Below are 17,024 nucleotides of genomic sequence, written 5' to 3'. Positions count from 1 at the left end.
TTCTCCTTGTATACTGAGCAAATTTTGGCTAGAAATGTGTACTTAACAAATTTGGCCTAAAAATGTGTACAATGCCTTGCGCACTTAGCAAATTTTGCCTAAAATGTGTACTTAACAAATTTGGCATAAAAATGTGTACAATGCCTTGCTCACTTAGCAAATTTTGCCTAAAATGTTTAAGCCTTGTGTACTTAGTAAATTTCTCCTAGTATACTGAGCAAATTTTGGCTAGAAATGTGTACAAGGCTTGTGTACTTAACACATGTGGCCTAAAAATGTGTACAATGTCTTGCTCACTTAGCAAATTTTGCCTAAAATGTTTAAGCCTTGTGTACTTTAGTAAATTTCTCCTTGTATACTGAGCAAATTTTGGCTAGAAATGTGTACTTAACACATGTGGCCTAAAATGTGTACAATGCCTGGCGCACTTAGCACATTTTGCCTAAAATGTTGACAAGGCTATAGCCTTGTGTACTTAGCAAATTTGGCCTAAAAATGTGTACAATGCCTTGCGCACTTAGCAAATTTTGCCTAAAATGTGTACAAGGCTATAGACTTGTGTACTTAACAAATTTGGCCTAAAAATGTGTACAATGCCTTGCGCACTTAGCAAATTTTGCCTAAAATGTGTACTTAACAAATTTGGCATAAAAATGTGTACAATGCCTTGCTCACTTAGCAAATTTTGCCTAAAATGTTTAAGCCTTGTGTACTTAGTAAATTTCTCCTAGTATACTGAGCAAATTTTGGCTAGAAATGTGTACAAGGCTTGTGTACTTAACACATGTGGCCTAAAAATGTGTACAATGCCTTGCTCACTTAGCAAATTTTGCCTAAAATGTTTAAGCCTTGTGTACTTAGTAAATTTCTCCTTGTATACTGAGCAATGGCTAGAAATGTGTACAAGGCTATAGTCTTGTGTACTTAACACATGTGGCCTAAAAATGCCTTGCGTACTTAGAAACTTTTGTCTAAAATTAGCCAAATTTTGTCTTGTGTACTGAGCAAATGTTGCCTTAAATGCTTACAAGCCTTGTGTACTTAAGCAAATTTTGAAAAAAATAATGTACTAAGCACATTTTAACTGAAATCATCTTATTTTAACTGAAATCATCACACTTTGTCTGAAAACGTGTACAAGGCAGACTTAATTTTTAGGCAAAATTTAATAATTTCAGAAAACATTTTGTTAAGTTATCAAGGCTGAAAAAGTGTACAATGCTATAGCCTTGGGTACTTAACCATTTTGCCTTGTACCCTATTTCAGGCAAAGTTTGTCAAGTACGCAAGGCCTTTAAAGACAATGAGGGTTCCGAATCCTGGACTGGTCAGAGTCACGACAATTGCGTTCTTAAGCGAGGCGCTTTATCATAACTACTTCTCTCCACCCAGGAGTACAAGTATAGTACCACTTTGGAGAAAGGAAGAGAAGGAGCTCAAAATTTGGGTATTAGCACACAACGGTGGTTGGTATTCATCTGCGTTTTACGCTTTGATGGGCGAAAGTGTACACAAATTTTATCAGGTCTAACAAAAGTTGTTTTATATCCAACATCATACGACACCATAGTTGAGTGAAGAACCAAGTGCACATGCGCAAACTCACAGACGGCAGGTCGCCCATAGTGGGTGATTACGAGGTGTCGTTAAACGACCGCAGTACCATGGATTAGCCTTTTGAAGTCCCTTGGTTCGAGGTCCTTCTCTTCCTTCCTCCATGGACTGCTTCTCTGTCCAGGGGAATATTCTCAGTCATTAAATACCAAGGAAACGGGATATAACATAAACACCAGCCTGATGATCCATATTGGCTCGGGACAGGCGTTTACCCCCCCCCCCAAGTGTTTACAATACAAATATTCAAACCAAGACATAAAAAATACTCTAAAATATACTCTTTAATTAAAAAACTGTAGTGTCTACATAAAGCGGCCGTGTAAATAAACATAGAAGTGAACCAAACTACAGTAGATTAAACAATTCAGGAAAAATAAGAATATCACATGGATTCTCCAACTTGGGGGATAAGCAAACAATGCTTGACAGTTATCAGGACTTTTGGTATTGTAGACGGATTCAGGTGACAGTAATTACACATACTTAAGAGGCAGGCTATACTTTTGGTAACTACTTTAAAAGTTAAAGATCATAAAAACATACTTGATATGGAGCACTGAAAAGCAGTTGATAGTATGAACAAATTGTGGACAATAACTGGCATTATTATGGTCCCACAATACGACGGGTCAACAATTAATATATCACCATATTGTACTCAATACATATCGGGTGCGTTCGTTTAGCTTCCTTGGGTCGACCCCGGTGTGTGTTAGTTTTTTTCCCCAGGACGAACGTGGGTAATTATCTGCACACATTGGTCCTGGAAAAAAAAAACGCCAAACACCGGGGTCGACCCAGGGAAGCTAAACGAATGCACCCATCGATTATACCAATTACTCAAAAATTGCAGAGTTCAAATTTGAACCCACAACAAGTGATTGCCAAAAATTGGCACTTCAAGATTGAAAATTATAAACTATAGACGATGTGACCTATGTTTACATTCAAACCGCCCTCCATGTTGACAAAACACTGTATACGTCACATTTCGCCGGGCAAAAAGACGCGTAGTCATTGTAAGATTGATACACTTTCTAGCTGGCTGCCAAAACACAAAGGTTTTGCCCAGCGGTATGCGCACGAATCATGTTATGGTTTTCGAGTGATGTCAGAGGTCACATCTTCTATACCATCAGGCCTGTAAAATATCACCATTTTTATTTATAGGGCAAGATTTAATATGCAGATAGACGATGTTGGATCAAGTAGGGTTCTGTGAGCAACCATTCTGTGAAGGGGGGGGAGGGTATGCTCAATTTACAAACCTTTTCGTCACAATGTAATGTTATAATTTTTGCCGAAACACATCAATAATAACAAGAATATAAAAAATTGCAGAGACTAGTTACAATTTTAACCAGCAACTTTGGGGACGTGCCTGATTGGCACTTAACTCTGTTAATTATCAAAAAACTTAGTTATTCTCCCCGGGCTGGGAACTCGGACAAACAATTTAATACCTTCAAATTAATTTTATCAACTTGCTTTTAGATTTATTGTTTCCCACCTTTCTTTCTTTCTTGTTGCATATGTTGACCCCAGTGTACGCTGAAGCATTTCCACACAAGTGTAGGCTAGTGGACAAGTCGTTAAATCTCTGTTGCAGTGATAGCGTTCCGACTCTCCATGCGATTCCTGAGGTTTTCTCATGAGACTGCTGGCCCCGCGACACTACTGCTCTCATGACTACGGTCCCATGGAAGTGTCGTGGTCGAGCGATTAAGAGCACCGAATTCAAACCCTGATCAGCAGAGTGTGGGTTCGAATCCCCGGCTTACCACTTGGGTAATTTATAAAAGACAAGAAAGGAAGAGGGTGTTAACAAGTTTAATACAAACAATTTTTAGGTTTATGTCATGAAAGAGGTTTTCCAGGCAGGGGAGTCAATCCGTCTTGAAAGGTGGGGGGACATAACATTTATGGCGCGGGGCCCAGGGCCCTGAAATTCTTTTTAGGCCGTAGATGCTCTCTGGTGCATTCTAGGGAGTCTGAGGGGTGATGTGCCCCCCCCCCCTCTCAGCTGTTGGAATTGAATGCCTATTTCAAGCTATGATGCACCACTCAATTAAAGCTTTGTAATATCCATATTGTTTCTTTATTATAATGCTCACAGATGGCGTTTCATCCCTATCATCGTCAAGGGTGGATAAAGACAAGAGATTTTAGGGTGGGGGGTTGGTTGGTGGGGCAAATTTATTAATGATGGAGCCTACTATAAAGCAGAACGTGGAGTCTTTTACGGCCTGGGGTCCAGGCCCGCCTAAGGGCCCGGACAAGTTTTGCATTTTAGATGCTCTGTGGTGCAATCTAGGCCAATCAGAGGCATCAAGAATGGAACAGAACATAAGCCTCTAGAATGAGAGTAACAGTAGAACCTTTTGAATTAACGGCGTCTTCAGGTGGGGATCTGTGCCACAAGTTTTAGGGGGCAAGTCTGTCAAAGAAGGAGCATGCGAGTGTGAAGCCTTTACGGCATGTGTCCGGGCCCGCATAAGGGATCAGGAACATTTTGCATTCTAGATGCTCTGTGGTGCAATATTAGGCCAATATAAAGAATGGAACCGAACATAAAGCCTTTGAAATGTGAGCAGAACCTTTAAAGTTAATAGCATCTTCATATGATCAAAGTTGTTGGGGGCAAATTTGCAAAGAGCAAGTAAGCTTTTACGGCATGGGTCCGGACCCGCGCAAGGGCCCCACCCTCCAAAAGTTGGGGGGACATGTCCCCCCGACGATCGATTGAAGACCGATTGAGCTCAAATTTTCACAGGTTTTGTTAATTTATGCATGTATCGAGATACACCAAGTTAGAAGACAATTACCAACAATATTTGACAATAACCAACAATGTACAGTGTCTTTAAGGGCACACAAAGAAGGGCAGGTCAAAAATAGTATGTTGGAACTCACTCACTCATCCTGAGTCCGTTGTGCTGGTTGTTTGGGTACCATGGTGGATGCATCTGCTGCAAGGAATCGCCACAGTTCTCTGCAACAATATTTAGGCCTTCCTGCCTCGCTCAACTAAAAAAAAAAAAAATTGGTTATCAGCTGGTTATCAACCAGGGTAGACTGGCAACTTCGAATTGAGGAAACATGATTTGGGAATAAAGTTTTGTTAACATAATATATGATTATATGATAATTGGAATAGTAATAGCATAAGAAATATAGTGCATAAGCTGACATGAAACGGAACCGACCAAGTACACCGATTTAAGGGGCCCATTGGTCAACACCACTATGATAATGGTGATCAACCAGGGTAGACCGGCAACTTCGAATTAAGGCAACCTGATTTGGGAATAAAGTTTTGTTAAAGCAACACGTTGCCTTGGATTGGTTGAGTTGGTCTTTTTAAAACGTTTTGTTACCGTTTGTTATAAAATGCATATGGTTAGAAAGATGTTGTAAAAGTAGAATACAATGATCTACACAAATATGCCTCGAAACTGCGTGGTTTTCTATTTACCTCATCCAATGATACGGTCGGCCATTTATGGGAGTCAAAAGTTGGACTCCCATAAATGGCCGACCGTGATATTTTGCGACATAAAAGGAAAACCGCAAAATTTTGAGTGATACTTGTGTGGATCATTATATTCTACTTTTAAAACATCTTTCTAACCATATATGCATTTAAATCACAAACGGTTTCAAACGCTTTTTATAGACCAACTCGTCCAATCCAAGGCAACTGGTTCATTTAACATGATTAAGATAATTGAATTAGTAATAGTATAAGAATGATAATGCATAACAGACGCGGTTTGTACCTGAGTCATCTCAGGTTTTAGTTTTAATCTGAATTTCAGTTTTAGGGCGGCTTTTACACTTCTTGATACCAGAAACAGCAAGTAGGCAGGTATTCTCCGAACTGATCTCAGCAGCCTCCCCAATGGGAACTTTGTGCACAGAGCTGTCGAAGAGAAAATGAAACGTTGAAACCGGTCAATTCGACCCCAGATTAACGCTCAATCTGATTTGAGAATAAAGTTTTGTTAATATAAAATCAAATTGATGGGTTTTTTTTCCCCTATTTCATTACCGTTCCGTTATCAGTGTGGGGAGGCTCTTGAGATGATGAGCAATGCGTCGATTTTTATGTAATCAAAAAGTTTTTGTACTCTTTTTACTATTTTTTTGTCACAAACTTGTTGCCTGTGTGTTTATATTTTTGATATTTTATTTTGTAATACAGTTATATTTTAATAACTATTTTTGTAAACTATACATTTCATCTTTAATTAGCCACTGTATTGCAGTGTTTTAATCAACCATGAATAATAATAGTGATAAAGTAATGGGATTAGTAATAGTATAAGAGATATAATGCATAAGCCTACATGTAATAGAAATAGACAGATTTAATTTTTTGGCTGTGTAGAGCGCTCTACTACACTGATTAGGGGCCCAATGGTCAACACAACTTCCAAAGGAAATGTTAATCAACCCGAGTTGACTGGCAACTTCAAATTGAGGCAAGCTGATTTGTGAATGAAGTTTTTAAACATTTTATATGATTATGACAATGGGTTGTTAGTGATATAATATACAAAATAAAAGCGATCGCTTTTTGTCGCCGTGTAAAGCGCTCTACTACACCAAATAGGGGTCCAACGCTCAACACCACTTCTAAAAAAAATGGTTATCAACCAGGGTAGACCAGCAGTTTTAGAATGAAGAAACCTGAATTTTGAGGACATAATATATGACTATGATAATGGGATTAGTAATAGCATAATTTATTAATGCATAAATCTACAAACGGATCGATTTGCTTAGCCGCGTAGAGCGTTCCAGTAAACCGAGTAGGGGCCAAACGGTATTAACACCAATACAATAATGGTTATCAACCACAGTAGATTGGCAGTTTGGAATTAAGGAAACCTGATTTATGATTTATAACCATATATATAATAATGAACCCGAGATTCTTAGACAAGTTCATAGTACATAAGCCTACATGAAATAGAACCGATCGCTTTGCTTAGAGCCACATAGAGCGCTCTACTACACCAATATGGGGCCCTATTAATGCTCAACACCGCTTCTAAAGAAAATGGTTATCAACCTGAGTTGACCGGCAGCCTCGAATTGAGGGAACCAGATTTGAGAATGAAATTTTGTTAAGATAATATGTGATTATGACAATGGGATTAGTAATAGTATAAGATAAATACTGCATAAGCCTACATAAAATAGAACCGATTAATTTGCTTAGCCGCGTAGAGCGCTCAAGTACACCAATTAGGAGCCAAATAGAATTAAGAAAACCTGATTTGGGAATAAAGTTTTGTTAACATATATATGATTATGAAAATGGGATTCTTGGACAAAAAAGTGAATAACGCATCAGCCTATTTTAAATAGAACCCATTGATTTGCTTAGCCGCGTAGAGCACTCAAGTACACCAGTTAGGGGCCAAATGGTCAACTCCTCTACAATAAGGGTGTTTCGTTAACCGGCAGTTTCGAATTGAGGAAATTTGATTTGGAAATAAATTTTTGTTAACACAATATATGATTGTTAATACCACATAAGTTATTACCGCATAAACCTTCATGAAATAGAACCGTCTGATTTGCTGAGCCACGGTCGACTCCAGAGTTACTTTTGAAAACACAACTACTTCACCTGTCAAATCTGGAGGTAATGTGGGAGTTCTGTTTGATGACGCCAGGCTGAAATCCGCAATCCAAGTAATTAATTAAGAAAAATTGCCTCTTAAAGAAAAACATAAACTGTCTCAGGAAACTTCAGCTTAAAAAAAAGCAGCCAGATTCATCTTTAAAGACAGTGGACACTATTGGTAATTGTCAAAGACCAGTCTTCTCACTTGGTGTGTTTCAACATATGCATAAAATAACAAACTTCGTCGAAGTTGCGAGATAATAGTGAAAGAAAAAACAGTCACCCTTGTCACATGAAGTTTTGTGCTTTCAAATGGTTGATTTCGAGACCTCCAGTTCTAAATCTGAGGTCCCGAAATCGAATTCGATGAAAATTACTTCTTTCTCGAAAACTACGTCACTTCAGAGGGAGCCGTTTCTAACTATTTCGGCTGCCTATCACGAACAGAATTGACTTCAAACTTTGTCTACATGTTTCCAAATCCCTTGCTCACCAGTCACCATCAAACTATCTGACATTCCATGTGCGGGGTCTCACCAGTCACCATCAAACTATCTGATGTGCGGGGTCTCTCTGCTCTTCCTCTGAGAACCTCTTAGCCGAACATCACACTGTCTCTAAAGCTGGTTCGTGGCACTTTCTGCTGCTGCTCCAAATGTATGGAACTCATTACCATCACATCTTCGCCACACTGGGACAATTCAAGAAACTACTTTAAGACTCATTTTAATACCAAAATACTTGACTGTTTTTTTTTTTTTAACTTTACATTAGTGGTTGGAGGATCTTGGTGAGATGTCTTCAATAGCGCACTGGGGTTTCTTGGTGAAGTCTGTTTAAAGCGTTGGTTGATAGAATCTCAATCACCATGTTGTCATAGTAAGAGGCAGATATGACCACAGTTAGTGTTGCTCTCGTGGGCTTACATGATGTGGTTGGATTGGTTTGTCAGGTAGAGCTCAGACGGCGACATTGTTTTGCTTGTTTGTTGTTTTTGGTAGTTTGGCCTTCTTCAGGGATTGCAGGATCTCAGTGGATATAGGGACATGATAGGTTTAGGGTGAGAGTTAGGGTTTGGTTTGACATTCTTTTGATATTGGCTGTTTCTTGGTAGTTTGGTCTGTCAGGCATGGTTTTTAGAGCTTAGGTTTAGGTTTGGACTGACTGTGATCAAGTCCACCTCTGTCAACGACCTCAAGGTAACTGAGATTCTGTCGACCAACACTTACGAACGCTTACCATTGAGCACCACTTCCGCCAACGACGCAAGATCACCAACCTTCTCCATCAGTATCAAGCCATCCACACGCCTACTTTTGGTCAATGTAAGATATCCAATTCAGATGTTCCCCATTGGAGAGCTCTTCTTGGTTAAGACAATTACTTCTTTCTCGATAACTATGCCACTTCAGAGGGAGCCGTTTCTCACTATGTTTTATACCATCAACCTCTCCCCATTACTCATCACCAAGTATGCTAATAATTATTTTGAGTAATTACCAATAGTGTCCACTGCCTTTAACCAAATATTACCATAAAATACAGACAGAGCCCTCTTGTGACAACTATTTCCATTATCATATTGCATGTTATGTTATAACAATTGGACCTTTTTTTTCCAATACAGATTTCCTCAATCCGAAGTAACAGTAACACCCTGGTTGACGACCTTTTACGTAGTGATGTTGACCATTGCGCCCCTAATCAATGTACTGGAGCACTCTTCGCGGCAAAGCAAATCGATCGGTTAAATTTTATGTAGGGTCATGCATTGTTTATTTTACACTATTACTCCTATTACTGTAGTAGAGCGTTCTATGCAGCTAAGCAAAGCGATCGGTTCTATTTAGGCTTATATGCATTATATTTCTTATATGGTTACTAACCCCATTGTCATAATCTTATAATGTTAACAAAACTTTATTCCCAAATCAGGTTTCATTAATTTGAAACTGCCAGTCAACTCTGGTTGATAACCATTGGGCCTTTAGTCAGTGTACTTGAGCGCTCTATGCGGCTAAGCAAACCGATCAGTTTAATTTTATGTAGGCTTGTGCATTATTTATTATAGTAAATAATCCCATTTTCATATTCATATATTTTGTTAACAAAACTTTATTCCCAAATCAGGTTGCCTCAATTCGAAGTTGCTGGTCAATTCGGGTTGATAACCATTTGTTGATCATTGGGCTCCCTATCGGTGTAGTAGAGCGCTCTCTGCAGCTAAGCAAATCGATCGGTTCTATTTGATCTAGGCTTATGCATTATTCTCTTGTACTATTACTAATGCCATTATCATAATCATATACTATGTTAACAAAACTTTGTTCCCAAATGGGGTTTCCTCAATTCGAAACTGCCAGTCTATTGTGGTTGATAACCATTATCGTAGTGGTGTTTACCATTTGGCCCCTAGTCGGTGTACTTGAGCACTTTACGCAGCTAAGCAAGCAATAGGTTTGTAGGCTTTATGTATTATTTATTTTATACTACTACTAATCCCATTTTTATATTCACATAATGTTAATAACAAAACTTCATTCTCAAATCAGGTTGCCTCATTTTGAGCGTTTGACGCGGCTAAGCAAATCGATCGGTTTGTAGGCTTATGCATTGTTTATTTTATATTATCACTAATCCCATTTTCATATTCATATACTGTGTTAACAAAACTTAATCCCAAATCTGGTTGCCTCAATTTGAAGTTACCGGTCAACTCGGGTTGATAACCATTTTCTTTAGAAGTGGTGTTAAGCATTAGGCCCCTAATCGGTGTAGACGAGGCGCTGTACACGACTAAGCAAATCGATTGGTTAAATTTTGTGTAGGGTTATGCATTGTTTATTTTATACTGTTATTAATCCCATTTTCATAATCATATATTGTGTTAACAAAACTGTATTCCCAAATCAGGTTGCCTCAATTTGAAGTTGCTTGTCAACTCGGGTTGATAACAATTTTTTTTAGAAGTGGTGTTAAGCATTGGGCCCCTTATCGGTGTAGTAGAGCGCTCTATGCGGCTAAGCAAAGCGATCGGTTCTATTTCATGTAGGCTTATGCATTATTTATCTCATACTATTACTAATCCCTCTGTTTATATGGTTAACAAAACTTTATTCCCAAGTCAGGTTTCCTCAATTCGAAACTGCCGGTTATCGAAACACCATTATCGTAGTTGTGTCAAGGGGCCAAATGGTCAACACAACTACGATAATGGTGTTTCGATAACCGGCAGTTTCGAATTGAGGAAACCTGACTTGGGAATAAAGTTTTGTTAACCATATAAACAGAGGGATTAGTAATAGTATGAGAGATATTATAAGTTATCACACAAGTGCGAGTGGAATACGGAAGAATATAGCGCTTCTGCGTCCCATATCCAACGAAACCGAAGGCCACGTTGGATATGGGACGCAGACACGCTTTTTTCCCCCGTACTCCACAAAACCAATAGATTTGCTCAGCCGCGTAGAGGGCTCCAGTACACTGATTAGGAACCCAATGGTAAACACCACGATGATAATGGTGTTTCGATAACCGCCAGTTTCGAATTGAGGAAACCTGATTTTGAAATAAGTTTTGTTAACACAATATATATGATCATGACAATGGGATTATTAAAAGTAGAAGATAAATAATGCATAAGCCTACAAACAATTGAACCGATCGCTTTGCTTAGCCGCGTATAGCGCTCAAGTACACTGAATAGGGGCCCACTGGTCAACACCACTATGATAATGGTAAAAGTCACCAGGGTGGACCGGCAGTTTCGGATTGAGGAGTCCAATTTTGGAAATGAAAGTTTTGTTAACAAAATATAGGATTATAAAAATGGGATTAGTAATAGTATAAAGAAATAATGCATAAGCCTTTTTTTAGAACCAATTGCTTTGCTTAGCCATGTAGACGCTCAAGTACACTGATAAGGGGCCCAATGGTCAATACCACTACGATAATGGTAAAATCAAACAAGGGTAGACCGGCAACTTCGGATTGAGGCACCCGGAATTCGAAATAAAGTTTTGTTAACCTAGTATCTCATAATGATAATGAGATTAGTATACGTATTAGAGATATTATGCATAAGCCTACATAAAAAAGAACCGATCGATATGCTTAGCCCCAGACTGCGCTCACGTACACCGTTTAGGGGCCCACTGGTCAACACCACTACGATAATGGTAAAATTAACCAGGGTGGACCGGCAGTTTCGGATTGAGGAATCCAATTTTGTGAATAAAGTTTTGTTAACAAAATATAGGATTATAATAATGGGATTAGTGATAGTATAAGATAAGTAATACTTAAGCCTACATAAAATAGAATCGATCAGTTTGCCTAGCCACGTAGATGCTCAAGTACACTGATTAGGGGCCCACTGGTCAATACCACTACGATAATGGTAAAATCAACCAGGGTAGACCGGCAACTTCGGATTGAGGAATCCAATTTTGTGAATAAAGTTTTGTTAACACAATAAAGGATTATAATAATGGGATTAGTGATAGTATAAGATAAGTAATACTTAAGCCTACGTAAAATAGAATCGATCATTTTTTATATTTCATTCTACCATTTTGATTTTGTAATACAGTAATATTTTTAATGACTATTTTTTTAAACTGCACATTTCATCTTTTAGCTGCTGCATTGCAGTGTTTTAATCAACCATGATTAATAATAGTGATATAGTAATGGGATAAGTAATAGTATAAGAGATATAATGCATAAACCTACATAAAATAGAACGTATCAAATTTTTAAGCCGTGTAGAGCACTCTACTACATCGATTAAAGGCCCAATGCTCAACACCACTTCTAAAGAAAATGGCTATCAACCCGAGTTGACCGGCAACTTCGAATTGAGGCAACCTGATTTGGAAATGAATTTTTGTTAACATAATATATGATTATGAAAATGGGATTAGTAATAGTATGAGATAAATAATGCATTTAAGCCTACATAAAATATAATCGATCGAATTGCTTAGCCGCGTAAAGCGCTCCAGTACACTGATTAGGGGGCCAATGGTCAACCCACTACATTAATGTTTATCAACCATAGTAGACCGGCAGTTTCGAATTGAGGAAACCTGATTTCGGAAAATAAATTTGTTATTATATATGATTATGATAATGGATTAGTAACAGTACAAGAAAATAATGCATAAGCCTACATGAAATAGAACCGATCGCTTTGCTTAGCCACGTAGAGCGATCTATCTACTACATCGGTTAGGGGCCCAATGCTCAACACAAGAAAATGGTTTATCAACCCGAATTGACCGGCAACTTCAAATTGAGGCACCCTCATTTGGGAATACAGTTTTGTAAACACAATATACGATTATGAAAATGGGATTAGTAATAGTATAAGATAAATAATGCATAAGCCTACATGAAATAGAACCGATCGCTTTGCTTAGCCGCATAGAGCGCTCTACTACACCGATAAGGGGCCCAATGCTTAACACCACTTCTAAAAAAAATTGTTATCAACCCGAGTTGACAAGCAACTTCAAATTGAGGCAACCTGATTTGGGAATACAGTTTTGTTAACACAATATATGATTATGAAAATGGGATTAATAACAGTATAAAATAAACAATGCATAACCCTACACAAAATTTAACCAATCGATTTGCTTAGTCGTGTACAGCGCCTCGTCTACACCGATTAGGGGCCTAATGCTTAACACCACTTCTAAAGAAAATGGTTATCAACCCGAGTTGACCGGTAACTTCAAATTGAGGCAACCAGATTTGGGATTAAGTTTTGTTAACACAGTATATGAATATGAAAATGGGATTAGTGATAATATAAAATAAACAATGCATAAGCCTACAAACCGATCGATTTGCTTAGCCGCGTCAAACGCTCAAAATGAGGCAACCTGATTTGAGAATGAAGTTTTGTTATTAACATTATGTGAATATAAAAATGGGATTAGTAGTAGTATAAAATAAATAATACATAAAGCCTACAAACCTATTGCTTGCTTAGCTGCGTAAAGTGCTCAAGTACACCGACTAGGGGCCAAATGGTAAACACCACTACGATAATGGTTATCAACCACAATAGACTGGCAGTTTCGAATTGAGGAAACCCCATTTGGGAACAAAGTTTTGTTAACATAGTATATGATTATGATAATGGCATTAGTAATAGTACAAGAGAATAATGCATAAGCCTAGATCAAATAGAACCGATCGATTTGCTTAGCTGCAGAGAGCGCTCTACTACACCGATAGGGAGCCCAATGATCAACAAATGGTTATCAACCCGAATTGACCAGCAACTTCGAATTGAGGCAACCTGATTTGGGAATAAAGTTTTGTTAACAAAATATATGAATATGAAAATGGGATTATTTACTATAATAAATAATGCACAAGCCTACATAAAATTAAACTGATCGGTTTGCTTAGCCGCATAGAGCGCTCAAGTACACTGACTAAAGGCCCAATGGTTATCAACCAGAGTTGACTGGCAGTTTCAAATTAATGAAACCTGATTTGGGAATAAAGTTTTGTTAACATTATAAGATTATGACAATGGGGTTAGTAACCATATAAGAAATATAATGCATATAAGCCTAAATAGAACCGATCGCTTTGCTTAGCTGCATAGAACGCTCTACTACAGTAATAGGAGTAATAGTGTAAAATAAACAATGCATGACCCTACATAAAATTTAACCGATCGATTTGCTTTGCCGCGAAGAGTGCTCCAGTACATTGATTAGGGGCGCAATGGTCAACATCACTACGTAAAAGGTCGTCAACCAGGGTGTTACTGTTACTTCGGATTGAGGAAATCTGTATTGGAAAAAAAAGGTCCAATTGTTATAACATAACATGCAATATGATAATGGAAATAGTTGTCACAAGAGGGCTCTGTCTGTATTTTATGGTAATATTTGGTTAAAGGCAGTGGACACTATTGGTAATTACTCAAAATAATTATTAGCATACTTGGTGATGAGTAATGGGGAGAGGTTGATGGTATAAAACATAGTGAGAAACGGCTCCCTCTGAAGTGGCATAGTTATCGAGAAAGAAGTAATTGTCTTAACCAAGAAGAGCTCTCCAATGGGGAACATCTGAATTGGATATCTTACATTGACCAAAAGTAGGCGTGTGGATGGCTTGATACTGATGGAGAAGGTTGGTGATCTTGCGTCGTTGGCGGAAGTGGTGCTCAATGGTAAGCGTTCGTAAGTGTTGGTCGACAGAATCTCAGTTACCTTGAGGTCGTTGACAGAGGTGGACTTGATCACAGTCAGTCCAAACCTAAACCTAAGCTCTAAAAACCATGCCTGACAGACCAAACTACCAAGAAACAGCCAATATCAAAAGAATGTCAAACCAAACCCTAACTCTCACCCTAAACCTATCATGTCCCTATATCCACTGAGATCCTGCAATCCCTGAAGAAGGCCAAACTACCAAAAACAACAAACAAGCAAAACAATGTCGCCGTCTGAGCTCTACCTGACAAACCAATCCAACCACATCATGTAAGCCCACGAGAGCAACACTAACTGTGGTCATATCTGCCTCTTACTATGACAACATGGTGATTGAGATTCTATCAACCAACGCTTTAAACAGACTTCACCAAGAAACCCCAGTGCGCTATTGAAGACATCTCACCAAGATCCTCCAACCACTAATGTAAAGTTAAAAAAAAAAAAACAGTCAAGTATTTTGGTATTAAAATGAGTCTTAAAGTAGTTTCTTGAATTGTCCCAGTGTGGCGAAGATGTGATGGTAATGAGTTCCATACATTTGGAGCAGCAGCAGAAAGTGCCACGAACCAGCTTTAGAGACAGTGTGATGTTCGGCTAAGAGGTTCTCAGAGGAAGAGCAGAGAGACCCCGCACATCAGATAGTTTGATGGTGACTGGTGAGACCCCGCACATGGAATGTCAGATAGTTTGATGGTGACTGGTGAGCAAGGGATTTGGAAACATGTAGACAAAGTTTGAAGTCAATTCTGTTCGTGATAGGCAGCCGAAATAGTTAGAAACGGCTCCCTCTGAAGTGACGTAGTTTTCGAGAAAGAAGTAATTTTCATCGAATTCGATTTCGGGACCTCAGATTTAGAACTGGAGGTCTCGAAATCAACCATTTGAAAGCACAAAACTTCATGTGACAAGGGTGACTGTTTTTTCTTTCACTATTATCTCGCAACTTCGACGAAGTTTGTTATTTTATGCATATGTTGAAACACACCAAGTGAGAAGACTGGTCTTTGACAATTACCAATAGTGTCCACTGTCTTTAAAGATGAATCTGGCTGCTTTTTTTTAAGCTGAAGTTTCCTGAGACAGTTTATGTTTTTCTTTAAGAGGCAATTTTTCTTAATTAATTACTTGGATTGCGGATTTCAGCCTGGCGTCATCAAACAGAACTCCCACATTACCTCCAGATTTGACAGGTGAAGTAGTTGTGTTTTCAAAAGTAACTCTGGAGTCGACCGTGGCTCTCAATACCGGGTACCTGTAAAGCACAACGTGAAGGTAGGGGGAGACCGTGACACTCTGACAGTCCGGTAGTTGGTACATAATGGTACATACAATACCTACATGTACCATGGTACAATTTTCTGGCACGTCAATTTTTTATGGTCAATAAATAAGTGTCCAGACCTAAGTTTGATGAGGGGCTTGAAAAGTACATGTATCAGTGTGAAGAACCACTGAATACCGTTCACAGAAGTGCCCTACGGTTTTACGGAAGTGTACTTTGACAGGGACGTTATGAAAAACAAAGATTTACCTTTTCTTGCTGAAATTTAGAACTTCGCACGTCATGCAGTTGTTGCACTTTTACTTGCAGCTTTAAAGATGGCGACGTTGTGTATGAGAGTCGGATATGTTTTGCTAGACTTTATTTCCAGTCTGAGAATGCGGTTAGCCCAGTTCCCTGCATCAGCCACTCAGAATTCCCCTGCATATTTGCTACCACACGCTATAACTTAGACGACTAAAAACCACGATCACATACTTGAAACCAAGTCTAACATCTTGCACGCATGGAACGGGAATTAGAGACGGCGACCCGACTACCGTATTTCCCGCTTCTTTTGATGGGCTTACCCTGTCAATGGAAGTGTGCAATTTTTGTTTTACAATTTCGCCCAGATTTGACGAAAATTAGGTTTTTGTGTTTATTTACCCTAAAAGCTATCTAAAGATGATCTAACCCGGTGTCATGACAAAAGGTGTCCGCCGCAAATAATTGTCCAATGAGTGTGCGCAATAGACACCGGCACTTTTTGGCATGTTTTATGTGCATTCGGGCAGGTTGAGGGGAATTTGATAAAAATGCTGGTCAACCAACCCCACCCCATATGTTTGGCCAAAATTGATGGAAATGCTCGACTCTAGGCATGGGCGTCAATCAGGGGAGGGGGGGGGACACACAGGGGGACATGTACCCCACCCCATCTTTTGGAGGGTGGGGGACGCAATATCAACCCCCTCATCTTTTCGACCACCTTTATCATGAAACCCAAGTATTGCACTCAGTGTATAACCACGTCCCCCCCCCCCATGAGTCCCGCCATTGGTTTAAACCAACAGTTGAAAACCGATTTTTTGTCAAAATGGTAAAATAATGCAAAAATTATAATTGTTCAATGATTTCTTTCAACACAGCACCCCTCTAGCTATGAAATGGTAAGACCTTCGGGTAAACAACTCCTTATACGGAGATAGCTGTGTGCGTCGCGAGTATGTGTCAGTTCCAGTCGTTTTGCTGT

At 38.9% G+C, this 17,024-nt stretch overlaps 1 protein-coding gene across 5 annotated transcripts; it reads right to left on the bottom strand.

Moving 5' to 3' along the window:
* Positions 1 to 1,255: 1,255 nt before the first annotated feature.
* Positions 1,256 to 16,280, bottom strand: LOC139940622 (uncharacterized). 5 transcript variants are annotated; one of them, XR_011786475.1, is made up of 5 exons: positions 16,040 to 16,280; positions 15,634 to 15,760; positions 5,397 to 5,539; positions 4,531 to 4,644; positions 1,258 to 3,400 (listed from the first exon to the last, which is right to left on the bottom strand). XR_011786475.1 is itself a non-coding variant. In XM_071936961.1 (4 exons), the coding sequence occupies exons 1-4, from the start codon at positions 16,072 to 16,074 to the stop codon at positions 3,355 to 3,357; spliced, it is 318 nt and encodes a 105-aa protein (XP_071793062.1). In that variant the 5' UTR covers positions 16,075 to 16,280; the 3' UTR covers positions 1,256 to 3,354. The 5 variants fall into 5 exon arrangements, 1 of the variants encoding a protein (XP_071793062.1); XM_071936961.1 differs by lacking the exon at positions 5,397 to 5,539 and having other exon boundaries at positions 1,256 to 3,400; positions 4,535 to 4,644; XR_011786473.1 differs by lacking the exon at positions 15,634 to 15,760 and having other exon boundaries at positions 1,260 to 3,400; positions 16,040 to 16,269.
* Between the last annotated feature and the right edge of the window lie 744 nt (positions 16,281 to 17,024).

Source organism: Asterias amurensis, chromosome 8 (genome assembly GCF_032118995.1).
Source record: "Asterias amurensis chromosome 8, ASM3211899v1".
Taxonomy (NCBI): Eukaryota; Metazoa; Echinodermata; class Asteroidea; order Forcipulatida; family Asteriidae; genus Asterias; species Asterias amurensis.
The sequence above is the reverse complement of the archived record's forward strand: the minus strand, read 5'-3'. Positions and strand labels throughout refer to the sequence as shown.

Bases quoted from the DNA above. Each gene is read 5' to 3' on its own strand.
- LOC139940622 (XM_071936961.1), bottom strand. From the start codon at position 16,074: ATGACGTGCGAAGTTCTAAATTTCAGCAAGAAAAG. The intron at 4,645-15,633 runs GTAATTAATTAA...TTTTTTTTTTAG, and splicing joins GGCTGAAATCCGCAATCCAA to TTGAGCGAGGCAGGAAGGCC. The intron at 3,401-4,534 runs GTGAGTGAGTTC...AAATTACCCAAG, and splicing joins GCACAACGGACTCAGGATGA to TGGTAAGCCGGGGATTCGAA.